The 14,797-nt window shown below is 44.0% G+C and overlaps 1 protein-coding gene across 1 annotated transcript in view; it reads left to right on the forward strand.

Annotated features, from left to right (window-relative positions):
* Positions 1–1,776: 1,776 nt before the first annotated feature.
* LOC309535930 (serine protease inhibitor A3M-like) overlaps positions 1,777–14,797 on the forward strand; it is a gene marked incomplete at both ends in the record, with an annotated part of 49,453 nt that continues 36,432 nt past the window's right edge. The window contains 3 exons of the mRNA XM_082229433.1: positions 1,777–2,011; positions 7,981–8,188; positions 8,387–8,537. Coding sequence (XP_082085559.1) covers positions 1,777–2,011; positions 7,981–8,188; positions 8,387–8,537 — 594 coding nt within the window. The remainder of the gene's footprint in view (positions 2,012–7,980; positions 8,189–8,386; positions 8,538–14,797) is intronic.

The following is a 14,797-nucleotide window of genomic DNA, read 5'->3' on the forward strand; positions in this document are numbered from 1 at the left end:
CACCTCCATGCCATGTTTTTGTACCATGTGTTTCCCCATGAAAGCTTTAGAAATCCAACTACTTTACAGTTGGTTTTACACTGAATTAAATCACACTTTAGTTCACGGTTTTTGCAATCTCCGGAGTGATGAAATGAAGGACATCCTCCCAATAATCCCTACTCAATGACAATTCACTTTGAACTTCACTGGCGAAACTCCCCATACTCTGGGGGCTAGGTTTTCCTAAATCCCACTGTTTAACTACAGCTCATTGGAACTGGATGCAGTTGAATTACTGAACCACCACATATTTGTGTTTTTCAAACCATAAAGTCGTGATCTTATCGGCTGGCGCAGCATCAGATACAAACCAGGTAGGTGTCCTTACCCAATTGGCTGCTGCAGCAGCAGGTAGAAGGAAGGCAGGGTCATAAATGGAAGGCAACCTAGGGAGAAGAGAGCTTACTCTACAAGCAAGAAGGAAGAGCAAACATCTCAGCCCAAAGGAGCAAGTGTCAAAGTAATAAGCAGGACGTTTTGGGGGGAAACCCAGGTATGTATACAAACAATCTGGAAAATGTTTGTTGATAATTCACCATCCATAAGGGGCAGTGAAAGCTAGCTGAATGAGTGTGAATGGGGAGACGTACAGGTTAACATCAGGCCACTTGCCCCCCTTGCAGAAGTTTCTGACTCTCAAAGGCTGCTGTTCTAGGAGCACTAGGCCCTGGTGAGGCTGTATACCCCCTGCCTGAGTGGCTGAAGCAGCTCAGGGCACCCAAACTAGGGCACCCTTCATTAGTGCTGGGGAAGGGAGAATGCAAGGCAAGCCTGCTGAGGATGTTGGGCAGCATCACTGGCAAGGATGATTAGTGACAGGAAGCCCCAGGCAGTCAAAGCAATTTATGCAGATGTGTGAAGGGACAATAAGTAATACCCATTTACTGAATCATTTGATCAAATAATTTGATCTGACCAATAAGGGCACTGTAAGCTCCCAATGTCTGCTGGGATCCAAATCCTGGCAGAACGTACAACTCAGAACGTACAACTAGGCCACAGTCAACAAATGAGAATGACACATTCCCAATAAATGTTACCTTAGAACAAAAAGAATTCCTTTGAGTAGGTTTCCATAGAAGAGTGCTAATGTGTGCTAAAGAGAGCCAGTGTGGTGTAGTGGTTAAGAGCGGTAGTCTCGTAATCTGGGGAACCGGGTTCGCGTCTCCGCTCCTCCACATGCAGCTGCTGGGTGACCTTGGGCCAGTCACACTTCTTTGAAGTCTCTCAGCCCCACTCACCTCACAGAGTGTTTGTTGTGGGGGAGGAAGGGAAAGGAGAATGTTAGCCGCTTTGAGACTCCTTAAAGGGAGTGAAAGGCGGGATATCAAATCCAAACTCTTCCTCTTCTTCTTCTTCTAATATATGCTGGTGTTTTGTGTTTCTGTGTGTTTAGGAAATCTCAGATTGCAATGAAACTCGCCATCCATTTCTCCTTGTTACTGATTGTCCTTCAAGCCCACAATGGTCATGGAAGTAACGATCCACTTCAAGAAAAGCTAGCTTCCAGCATTGCTGACTTTGCATTTAAATTCTCCAGACAAGTTGCTTCACTCCAGGGTGGCAAAAATGTCTTCTTCTCTCCTCTGAGTATCTCCATGGCGTTTTCAATGATCGGCATGGGTGCTAAATCCAACACCCAAAATCAAATTTACGAAGGACTTGGATTGACATCAATTGACACAAGCAAGGTCCTGGAGCTAAGATGGACACAAGCAAGGTCCTGGAGCTAAGATGGACATAGGAAATGCCATGTGGATAAAACAGTCGTACCAAATTCTTCCTAAGTTTTCAGAGGATGTCAAAAGTTTGTACAAAACAGAGAGCTTTAACTTTGAACAATCCTCAGAGGCTGAAGGGCAGATAAATGCTTACGTGGCAAAGAAAACCCATGGGAAAATTACTAAAGCAGTTGATGGCTTAGATCCAAAAACCCTCATGGTTCTTGTGAACTATATCTACTTCAAAGGTATGTTAAAGAAAGATAAGTTACAAATATTTAATGCTTTGTATTGTTCAGTCTGCTAGAACTGGAAGGAATAAGTTATCCCTTCAAAACAAAAGCATTTCTACAGTGAAACCAACAATTTAGTTAAATGTTCTAAAACATACATAGGCGCCGACTCCATGGGGCCTGAGGGGGCCCGAGGCCCCTCAAAAATTCGTTTGGGGGGGCTCAACCCCCCAATAATCTCGGGTGCCCCTCCAGCAGAGCGCCGCCGCCGCGCTGGCTCTGCCTGTCAACGCTTGGCGCGTCTGCGGCTTTTATAGGGTGCCCGGCGCGCACCAGCTTGATAACGGGAACCGGCGCAGCAGGGGGTGCCGGGCCGGGGGAGGGGGCGGCCGGCCTGTCTCCTTGGCAACCCCATTGAGCAGTGCTGGCTCCCCCGGGAGGGCCATCCCCCCGCGCCGCCGATCGCCAACACCGCCGACGCTGTGGCTGCCCGAGCCCAAGCCCGAGCCCAAGCCCGTCAGTCAGTCAGGAAGGAAGGAGAAATGGGGAGGGAGATGAGGGAGGAAAATTGTGCGCAGGGTGAAGAAAGGAGAAGGGCGAACGAGACGAGCTTCCAACCCAAAAAAGAGCTGGAAGACTGGGAGGATGAAGGATCAGGAAAGAAAGCGACGCCTTCCCCGCCCGCGACGTCGCCCGCTTGTCATTGGCAGCGCAGCGGGCGCCCAGAGGGGCTGGGCACCGGCGCAGGGCCGCTCCGCAGCGCAGCCCTTGTGTGGCCCGGTGGCCAGGCAAGCTCGGGCGGCGACCCCCATGCGAATCTAAGACGGGAGAAGAGGGGGTCCCTTCCCCAACCTCCGTTTCTGAGACTTCCCTGCGCCCCAGAAAAGCGAAAGGATTTTCTCTTCTTCTTTTTTGTTATAAATATTTTATTAGATTTTCAAATACAAAGTTAGAAACATACACTGAAGAAGAAAAATAGAAGAACAAGAAAAAGAAAAAAAGAATAAAAGACGAAAAAGAAAAAACCAACCATTCAACACATTTTTTGTATAACTAACTGGACTTCCTCGCATCTCCCTTACCCTGCATTCTTTATAATAAAGATATCAGCAAATTATTACCTTGTTTCGTACCTTATTTTGTACTTTTCAAATACTGTACCTCTAAATTTAACATACTTTTCCTCAATTACTTATATCTTAAATTAAACATAGTATTACCTTAGATTTTAACCTTTTCTTACTTAAAATATAATTTCATACTTCCCAACTTTAATTGCTGAAGCTATAGTTTCCGAATCGTGTAAATTTTTAACATTCATACAACTTATATTGTTTTTGTAAATAGTCCTTAAATTTTTTCCAGTCCTCTTCCGTTGTTTCTTCTCCCAGATCTCGAATTCTGCCAGTCATTTCAGCCAGTTCCATGTAGTCCATCAATTGCGTCTGCCACTCTTCCAGTGTGGGCAAATCTGGTGACTTCCAATATTTTGCAATAAGTATTCTTGCTGCTGTAGTTGCATACATAAAGAAAGTTCTATCCTTCTTTAACACTTTCTGGCCAACAATGCCCAAGAGGAAGGCCTCTGGTTTCTTGGGAAAGGTATACTTAAATACCTTTTTTAACTCATTGTAGATCATTTCCCAAAAGGCCTTCACTTTTGGACAGGTCCACCAGAGGTGAAAGAATGTCCCTTCAGCCTCATTGCATTTCCAACATTTATTATCAGACAGGTGATATATTTTTGCAAGCTTGACTGGGGTCATGTACCACCTATATATCATTTTCATAATATTTTCTTTCAAGGCATTACATGCCGTGAATTTCATTCTGGTGGTCCATAACCTTTCCCAGTCCTCAAACATGATGTTATACCCAATATCCTGAGCCCATTTTATCATGGCTGATTTAACTGTCTCATCCTGGGTGTTCCATTTAAGCAGCAAGTTGTACATTCTTGAAAGTACCTTAGTCTTTGGTTCAAGCAGTTCTGTCTCTAATTTCGATTTTTCCACCTGGAATCCTATTTTTTTATCCAGTTTGAAAACCTCTTGGATTTGAGCATAATGTAACCAATCTCGCACCTTATTTTTTAATTTTTCTAAACTCTGCAGCCTCCAGTTGTCTCCAACTTTTTCTATTATTTCCCAATATTTCGGCCAACCAGCCTCCATATTGGGGTTTTTTCGAGCCTTGGCCTCCATTGGTGATAACCATCTCGGGGTCTTATTTTCTAATAAGTCTTTGTATTTTGTCCAGACAATAAATATTGCTTTTCTGACAATATGGTTTTTAAACATTTTGTGAACCTTTACCTTGTCGTACCACAAATATGCATGCCAACCAAAAGCATTATTAAACCCTTCCAGATCTAGGACATCAGTGTTCTCTAAAAGTAACCAATCCTTCATCCAGCAGAAAGCTGCAGCTTCATAATATAACCTTAAGTCCGGCAGGGCAAATCCCCCTTTTTCTTTTGCATCAGTTAGAATTTTATATTTTATCCTGGGCTTTTTGCCCTGCCAGACAAACTTAGAGATATCTTTCTGCCACATTCCAAAACATTCCACTCTGTCCACAATCTGTAGGGTTTGAAACAAAAACAACATCTTCGGCAATACATTCATTTTTATAGCTGCAATTCGACCCAACAAGGAAAGTTTCAATCTTGACCAAGTTTCTAAATCCTTTTTGATTTCTGACCAACATTTTTCATAATTATCTTTAAATAAGTTCAAATTTTTAGCAGACAAATTAACCCCTAGGTATTTCACCTTTTTAACCACATTTAACTCTGTCTCTTTCTGAAACCCCTCTGCTTCTAAAGGTGTCAATTTTTTCTCCAAAACCTTAGTTTTTTGCTTGTTCAATTTGAACCCCGCCACCCGACCAAACTCATAAATTAATTCTAAAACTCTCTTCGTACTAGATTCTGGCTCCTGTAATGTTAAAACCAAATCATCTGCAAAAGCTTTCAGTTTATATTGTTTCTCTCCGACCTGTATTCCTTGCACCAACCGGTCCTCCCTAATCACGTTCAAAAGCACCTCCAGGACCAAAATAAATAACAGAGGGGATAAGGGGCAACCTTGTCGTGTTCCTTTTTCAATTTTAAACTCTTTTGTCACCACATTGTTAGCTATCAATTTAGATTTTTGCTCTGAATAAATTGCCTCTATTCCATTTTCAAACCCACGTCCCACTCCCATCCCTTCCAAGTTTTTTTTCATAAACTTCCAAGAAATGTTGTCAAAGGCCTTCTCCGCATCTATAAAGATTGATACTGCTTTTGTGTTGATGTTAGTTTGCAAAAGTTCCAAAATATCAATGATATTCCTAGTGTTATCAAACAAATGTCTACCTGGGAGAAAGCCTGCCTGATCTTTATGAATTACTTCATTTAGTACTTTTTTAAGTCTACTTGCCAAGATATCTGCAAAAAAATTGTAATCCACATTTAGGAGTGAGATGGGACGGTAGTTCTTAAGTTGAGTCTTTTCAGTTTCCACTTTAGGTATCAATGTGATGAAAGCTTCTTTCCACGATTCCGGTGCCTTCTTCCCCTCCATAATCTGATTGCATACCTCCATTAATGGTTGTGTCAGAAAGTCTTTCAATATCTTATAGTACTTGGAGGTGAGCCCATCTGGGCCTGGAGATTTGCCTAGTTGCATATTCTGAATGGCACCCTCAATTTCTTGCTGTGTTATTTTGTAGTTCAGGATTGTTCTCTTTTCCTGGGCTAATTTTGGTGAAAGGATTTTCTCTTCAACCTGCCCTCCATCCTCTTGCGGAAAACTCTTTGCCTGCCCTGCCCGTATCTCGTTTTTGCTTTTTAATTCCACACACGCACCCTTCGGACTTCGTGGCAATCGGGCGCGCGGGTGCATTTCCTAAGAGAGTGAGGACCCCCACCTCCTCCCCACTTGCTCCCTCGCCAGCCAGCCAGCCAGCCAGCCGCGCGCCCTAGCCGGAGTGCTCACAACTCGGCCCGGGGACCCCCCAGCAGCGGATCTCCGGCCCAGCTGAAGAATCCGGCAACAAGCCCCCTCCTCCCCAATCGCTCCGCCAAAATACGCTCCAAAACCCCCCAGATAGGTCGCCGGCCACCAAGTCTCGTGGCGCCCTGAGCGAGGGTCTCTCCCCAACACCACCACCTCGAACTGTGTTCTCCTGGCTACCCAAGCGAACCAGCGGCAGGACCCCGGTATGGGCCCCCCCAATATTTTTTATAAGTCGGCGCCCCTGAAAACATACAGCATTTAATGCAGAATTAGAGAAAGATAGGTGTTGAGGCTGAAGTGGCTAACCTGAAGGATTCCAGATGTTCTTGGGCTACATCTCCCACCATACCTGACGATTGGCCATGCTGGCTGATACTGATGGTGGTGAAGTCCAGCAACATCAAGATCCTTGCCCCTGGATGCTTCTAAACCACACAGGAAGCAGTTCCATTTGACTCAGTCCATGATTTAGCCTGCAGGACCCCACTCTTCCCATTTCTTGCTGTCTTCTGAAACATCAATAGAAGGTTGACTTACCCTTGTCAATCCTTCTCCTTTGTCTGCACTCTCCTGATTCAACATACTGCTTTCATACCCATAGTTGAAGGTTCATTCTCTAGCAGGCAGCTGATCCAGTTCTGATCCAGTTCTGCTGGATCTCTCAGCGGCTTTTGATACCATCAACCCTAACATCCTTCTGGACCGTCTTGAGGGGCTAGGAGTTGGGGATCCTGTTATACAGTGGTTCCACTCCTTTCTCCTGGGTTCTTCTGGACATGGGTCCAGAAAGTGGGGGGGGGATGAGTGTTCAGACCCTTGGGCTCTCACTTGTGGGGTGCCTCAGGGGTCTGTCCTCTCCCCCATGCTTTTTAACATCTACATGCAGCCGCTGGGAGAGAACATCAGGCGGTTTGGGTTGGGTGTTCATCAATATGCGGATGATACCCAGCTCTACCACTCTGGTAAATCAGAACCAGTGAAGACAGTGAAGGTCCTGTGTGAGTATCTGCAGGGGGTGGGAGGATGGATGGCAGCTTATGGATTGAGGTTGAATCCTGACAAGACAGAAGTACTGTTCTTGGGGGACAGGGGGCGGGCTGGTGTGGAGGACACTCTGATCCTTCTTGGGGTAACTGTTCCTCTGAAGGACCAGGTACACAGCCTAGGAGTCATTTTGGACTCTCATCTGTCCATGGAGGCGCAGGTTAATTCTGTGTCCAGGGCAGCTGTTTACCAGCTCCATCTGGTACGCAGGCTGAGACCTTACCTGCCCGCAGACTGTCTTGCCAGAGTGGTGCATGCTCTAGTTATCTCCCACTTGGACTACTGCACTCTACATGCGGCTTGAAGGTGACTTGGAAACTACAACTAATCCAGAATGCGGCAGCTAGACTGGTGACTGGGAGTTGCTGCCAAGACCACATAACACCAGTCTTGAAAGACCTACATTGGCTCCCAGTACGTCTCCGAGCACAATTCAAATGTTGGTGCTGACCTTTAAAGTCCCCTAAACAGCCTCGGTCCTGTATACCTGAAAGAGCGTCTCCACCCCCATCGTTCAGCCCGGACACTGAGGTCCAGCGCCGGGGGGCTTCTGGCAGTTCCCTCATTGCGAGAAGTGAGGTTACAGGGAACCAGACAGAGGGCCTTCTCGGTAGTGGCACCTGCCCTGTGGAATGCCCTCCCAGCAGATGTCAAGGCAATAAACATCTATTTTACTTTTAAAAGGCAACCGAATGCGGCCCTGTTTAGGGACATTTTTAATGTCTGCCTCTTTATTGTTTTTAATATGCGGTTGGAAGCCGCCCAGAGTGGCTGGGGAAACTCAGCCAGATGGGCGGGGTATTAATATATTATTATTATTATTATTATTATTATTATTATTATTATTATTATTATACTTCTTTTTCATCTTAGATGACTGGAAATATCCCTTTAACCCTAAATTCACCCATAAACAAGATTTTTTTATTGACGAAGGAAAAACTGTGAAAGTTGACATGATGGAAGAAACGGAGCGTTACAGATATTTCCACGATGAAGCTCTGTCATGCTGGGTAGTTGAACTTCCTCACAAAGGCGGTGCTACTGCCTGGTTCATTCTGCCTGATGAAGGCAAACTGAAGGAAGTGGAGGATGCTATGGGGGAGGAAACTTTGTCCAAATGGAGAACATCTTTAAAAAGGGGGTAAGGCTTTTCTCTGCTGTTTCTAAATGCCTCTGTAGTAGTTAGTATTTATTAGAATTTGGAACGAAGGCATCTATTTTAAAACAGTAAAATGCCTCTATTTAAGGGTATGAAGGTCTGACACTGCAAATGCAGTTTATTGCTAAATGTTATAAAACTCTTCATCGCTGATGATTTAATGTTCTGATTCTCGTTTAGGAAAGAAATTCGTCTGTCCCTTCCAAAATTCTCGATGTCTGCATCCTATAATCTCAAGAAGGTGCTGTCTAGGCTGGGCATTACTGATGTGTTTAGTGACAATGCTGATCTATCTGGAATTACTGGAAGTAGCGACCTGAAGATTAGCAAAGTACGTGTGTAAATATCATGTCTTGGGTATTTTATGGTATGAGATCACGCTTTTAAAAGTAACTGACAAATTTACTTCTAAGCATTAAGAATCGGCCCCTGGACCTTTCCACCTTCTCTTGCAGTCTCTGTAGCAAGAAGACAGTGCCTGATCATTCCTTATCAGGAGACTCTTTGCCTCCTTGCCATAGTAACCAAGTGCATAGGGTCATAGGCAGTGTTAGTACCACTCAGCGATGACCCATTCAGAATAATTTTATTTATTTTGTTAGTTAGTTAGTTCCCATTCTTCACTCCAAGGTGCCAGGGTGAGTTACAACATTGAAACACAACATTAAAAATAGTTTGAAAACTACCTGCAATCATAAAAAGAAGGAGGGTCGTAGAATTGTAGAACTGTAGAGTTGTAAGAGAGCCCATGGGTCATCTAGTCCAACCCCCTGCAATGCAGGAATCTCAGCCAAAGCATCCATGATTGATGGCCATCCAACCTCTGCTTAAAAGCCTCGAAGGTATGAGAGTCCAGCACCTCCCTTGATCTGGATATTATACTGGGATGGACTTCCTTGGCCTAGATGCCCCTTTAAGCCCCTTCTAACTCTACCATTCTATGAGTCTATGAATTATTTTGCACACAGACTAAATTGCATTGCATGTGAGAATTTTGCTTGGGTTAGGGAAATGCTGCACTAAGTTCCAACACATCTGAAAGACGAATCATAAACCCAGTGTGGTGGAGAAAATTAAAATAAAGCAGCCAATCAAAAGACAGTCCAGACTGGAAGTTCTTTAAGACAGGCAGAACCCAGTCCCTCCATTCTTCTGTGCATATTTACAGGCAGCGCTTGTGGCCTTGGAACAAAGGTTCGGAAGGAATTCTTCCTCCTCCTTCCGAGCACCTTGGCCATGTGACTTGAGAAGCACCCAGTGGCCCAGTGGGCTTGGTGCTCACCTCACATGCATGCCAAGCCTCAAGTGCACATTCAGTGACTCAGGGAAAGACGGCATAAGGGGGACCAAGGTTTCCCTTCTTCTTTTAAAAAAAAATTAAATTCTTTTTTCTTTTTCATTCATTACATACATCTCAAATTCTTAACATTTACTATATATTCCTCCCTCCCTCCCCTCCAAGGCTTCCCCCAACTTCTGCTTCTGGTTTGTTTCTATTTTCACTCACTTCGCTAGCTCTTAACAGAAAAAGTTATTAATTACGTAACTTCAAGCCTAAAGACATGAAAATAACAGGAAATACACCATCATATTTCACTATCTTCTAAACATTTTCTAATGCTAATAATATGACTGTTTATTTAAATCCTGCCATCAAGCCTACTGACTTTCTTTGTTTCTGCAAATATAATATGAATGGTTCCCAATCTTTTTCGAAGTCTCTGTTGTCTTTTTCTCTTAGTCTATCTGTCATTTTTGCCAGTTCTGCATAGTTCATCAACTTCTCTTGCCATTGTTCTTTACTTGGTATTTCTCCAGTCCTCAAGATGGATCAAGATTTCCCTTCACCCAGTACAGTGGTGCCTCACAAGACGAAAAGAATCCGTTCTCTGATTCTCTTCGTCTAGCGGTTTTTTCTGTCTTTCGAAGCAAGCCCATTGAAGGATTAGCGGATTAGCGCTATTAGCGCTATTAGCGCTATTAGAGGCTTTTAGAGGCTTTTAGAGGCTTTTAGCGGCTTATCTGCTGATCGGATCAGCTGATAAGTGGCTTAGCGGCTTAGAAAGGGGTGGGGAGGAAAAAAAACCAGCAGGAACTGGCAAGACATTGTCGTCTTGCAAAGCAAGCCCATAGGAGATTCGTTTTGCGAAGCACCTCCAAAACGGAAAACTCTTTCGTCTAGCGAGTTTTCCGTCTTGCGAGGCATTCGTCTTGCGGGGCACCACTGCACTGCCTCAGTTATCTGCCCCACTGTCTCTTGAGTTGTCTTTCCTGCCCTGACTAACAGCCAATTAATAAAATGCAACTGTAGCCTAACCAATTAGTCCCAAACATATGAAGTTCTGTGGGGGGGGGGGAGATTCATGAAGCAAAATATTCCTCCTCAGCCCCCAAATAGGCAACTAACCAAACCCCATACCATGCAGGGACGGAAGGTGGGCACTCCAATGAAAAGACTGGAGTGTTTCCACAGATCGAGGCCTCAAAGCAGCTTCGTCCTCTTGGCTTAGTGCTTGTGTGCATTTTTGTTTGTGGGGTTTTTTTCTTTGTGTGTGTTTGTGTGTTTATTTCCTTGTTTGTGTTTTGATGGTGGGGGAAGCACTGGGAAATGATTCTTGGAATGAGGATAGGAGGATTATAAATGTGTTTCACTTTTCATCTGTGATATGTTGCAGGCTAACTAACTTAGTTGGTCTTTAAGGTGCTACTGGAAGGAATTTTTTTTATTTTGACTATGGCAGACCAACACGGCTGCCTATCTGTAACTGGAACCATGTTGCAGGCTGTGATGGTTCCAAAAATATATCTTCCCTCCTTCCTGTGCAGGCTACTCACGAGGCTGTCCTGGATATACATGAAGAAGGTAGTGAGGCAGCAGCAGTGACCACTGCACACATGATTTTAAAATCTGCGGGACCCCCCTCCCTTCCAATTAGACTAGTATTTGACAAGCCATTCTTTCTCACCATATTGGCACCAAATGATGGACCCATGCTTTTCTTTGGGAAAGTAGTGAACCCTGCTCGAAAATGAACACTAGTTGGACCATTCAGAAGCTTCCAATTACCAGTCATCTTAGTGATGAAAGAGGACTTTCCCCCTTTCTTTGATAGAAGAAAGCGTCATAACCAGTAGTTGTTTTTAAGGACAACTATGTCATCGACAGCAAACTGCGTGTACAATAAAGATAATTTTAAAACATGTCTCTATTTCATTTTTTAATATAATTTTTATGAAATTTTCTTTTTTACAATTAATAATATTCATTTAAACAACCTTAAAATATCAATGACTTCCCTCCTTCTCTTTCCATGGTTTGTTTTGCACAACATAAATCCCTGCATATTTTACATGAATTAAACCATTCAGTATACCATTATTACATCCATCACAACTTATTTACACTGTTGAATTTATCTTAATGCTGGCAACGTTTTCAAGTGTACACAATGCCCCCCCCATATATTCAAGTGTACACAATTCCCTCCCATATATTCAATAAACATTTTCCAATCTTCTTTAAACAGCTGTCCATGGAGGCACTGGTTAATTCTGTGTCCAGGGCAGCTGTTTACCAGCTCCATCTGGTATGCAGGCTGAGACCCTACCTGTCCACGGACTGTCTTGCCAGAGTGGTGCATGATCTAGTTATCTCCCACTTGGACTACTGCACTCTACATGCGGCTTGAAGGTGACTTGGAAACTACAACTAATCCAGAATGCGGCAGCTAGACTGGTGACTGGGAGTTGCTGCCAAGACCACATAACACCAGTCTTGAAAGACCTACATTACCTCCCAGTACGTTTCTGAGCACAATTCAAAGTGTTGGTGCTGACCTTTAAAGCCCTAAATGGCCTCAGTCCAGTGTACCTGAAGGAGCATATCCACCCCCATCGTTCTGCCCAGACACTGAGGTCTAGCACCGATGGCCTTCTGGCGGTTCCCTCACTGCGAGAAGCCAAGTTACAGGGAACCAGGCAGAGGGCCTTCTCGGTAGTGGCGCCCGCCCTGTGGAACGCCCTCCCATCAGATGTCAAAGAGATAAATAATTACCTGACATTCAGAAGACATCTTACGGCAGCCCTGTTCAGGGAAGTTTTTAATATGTAACGCTGTACTGTTTTTAACACTGATTGGGAGCTGCCCAGAGTGGCTGGGGAAACTCAGCCAGATGGGCGGGGTACAAATAATAAATTATTATTATTATTATTATTATTATTATTATTATTATTATTATTAAAAATCAATGGGGGGTGACAAGAAATTTTCCACACCGTGTACCACCTGACCTTCCTACGCTTCTGGGTGGGGATCACCTTTCCCTGTGCCCCCCCCCCATTCCTCCTGGAGTTTGTGTGTTTCCCTGAGTCTGGCCACCTGCCCTTTTGTCCTAGAATCCACGAGGGACACCTACAAGGGCTAGGGTTTTCTGAGCACAATACAAACAATAATAACATAATAATTTATTATTTATACCCCGCCTATCTGGCTGGGTTTCCCCAGCCACTCTGGGGGGCTTCCAACAAAGACACTAAAATGCAACTCCTGGCATTTATCCTGTGACATTCCGGTCACACAAAATCCAAGCTCTGATTAAAGATGGAGAGAGAAATTCAAAGGACATTCACTTTCCTTACTGTGCAGCAGCATGCTGTTCCAAATCACCCTGAAAGAGTGGTGATTCAGGTCCCTGATCTCTGAGAGACCCAGTCCTTGCTGTCAGAAAGGAAATGGCCCCCTTCAGCTCAATTACCCCTAAAGGAGGCAACCCACTGATTTCTTCTAGCAGTGGAGGAGAGTGCAGCTAGCCATAAACCAGAGAAGCAGAGAGACAGAGTGAAAACGGGAGCCTTCAGATCCAATCTGCAAGGTCCCAGTTTTGCAGCTTGGTCAGAGAACAGACTCACTCACACGGCATGCCACTTACATTCCTCCCTCCCTACTCACCCCTGGTGGATTTCTGGACATCCTGCTGGCTTCTAGCTGGGCTTGTCCTGGGAAAACCTCTTTATCACCAAGACCACTGAATCATCTGTGGATTTTCATCCACAAACACTCAATTTTGTGTTGTGCACTGATGAAATCCTTATCCAGGTCCCATTCAGATGGCCTTGAGTGACCTGGGTCCCCATACAGGCCACCAACTGTGGTAAGAATTCACCTCTACACCACTTTGTTCATTACTCAGGTGAGAAACTTTTGAATAAACCACAGAACCAAGGAAACTGTTTTCAAGTCCAGCATCCAGATTTATGAACCCAGCGTTTCTTGTAGCTATTGTAATAGGACAGAGCTCACTCAACTCAATGTGCCAGTTGAGAAGGTCTGCCCTGAGGAACTTCAGAATAAAAGCTTATATTGCAGTTCGAGCACAGCAAACAAAGTCATAAAACATCTTCACATATGCCAGGAAAGGTTACATGTCATGAGAAGTAAAGCACACATGGCTCCATACTGGTAACTTCACCCCCACACCTTAAGAAGTAGATTCTTCATAATCACAGATATTTTATCTAGCCACATCAGCTGGTAGCAATGTTCAGCATTCTAAAGATGTTGATGTCTCATTTAATGAACTTTTATGACAACAAAAAAAGACAGCAATATTTAATAACAAGCTATCATATATTCTTTTATTGTATTGTCTCAAGTCAATGCACGTGAAATTAAATCTAATCTGGCATTATCTGGTTATATATTTATTTTGCAGCCGGGAATTAAGTGGAACTGTTGCCTAACAGTTGAAATAGTGCCGGAATGTAATTCACAAGTTTCAACAACATGACAGCTGCATCATCAGCAGGAAGGGAGAGCATTTTGTATAGGCGCCTTGTTTAATGGTTTGAAATGCATCACACATTCGCAACAGCAGCTGAGGCTCCCCTCTTTGTCGATAAAGCCTTAGGGAGCCTTCCTTTTTAACACGTTGGCATTTCTCTAAGATTCAGCGATTTACTTTCTATGTTCCTTTTGAAGGCATAAATGACGTTACAGATCTGAAATAGCAAATGGATGTTCCCTTGGTGTGTCATGCTTGAAGTGGGTTCACTATTTTCCCCATGAAAAGCATTACCCAGTCCTCTGGTGCCCACATGAAGAGAAAGAACGGCCTGTCCAATTTGAGTAGAACAGGACTTGGGGCATTGGGTCCAATCTTGTCACTTCCAAAGCTGACTGCAGCTGCCTCCGTCCCTCTTTCATTAACATCCAAAACAGCCTTGTGAGAAGCCTGCACAGGAGGAAATATATAAATATATATATATTGTTGGAAACCATTGCAGCCTCCGACAGAACCACAAGTGAAGAGAGAGCCACTGATTTTTAAAAGGGCGCAGTTGTTTCTGCTCTTACACTAATGCATGTATTTACATACGTGTGCATATTGGCAAATATGCACACGTATGTAAAATATGTGCGATATAACATTGTGCCACCAGATGGCGATGTGGAGTCCTGTTTTTCTCTACCTGTTTTTCCCTCTTAAATTTACAATGCTTTAAACTTCGTCACTTTTTTGATGTGTCTAGATCCAGCCTAGGAGTTTTACTGATGGCAACTGAATGCACACAGACAAAACTGCGTTGCGTTAG

Source organism: Podarcis vaucheri (assembly GCF_965113315.1).
Source record: "Podarcis vaucheri genome assembly, chromosome: 1".
Taxonomy (NCBI): domain Eukaryota; kingdom Metazoa; phylum Chordata; class Lepidosauria; order Squamata; family Lacertidae; genus Podarcis; species Podarcis vaucheri.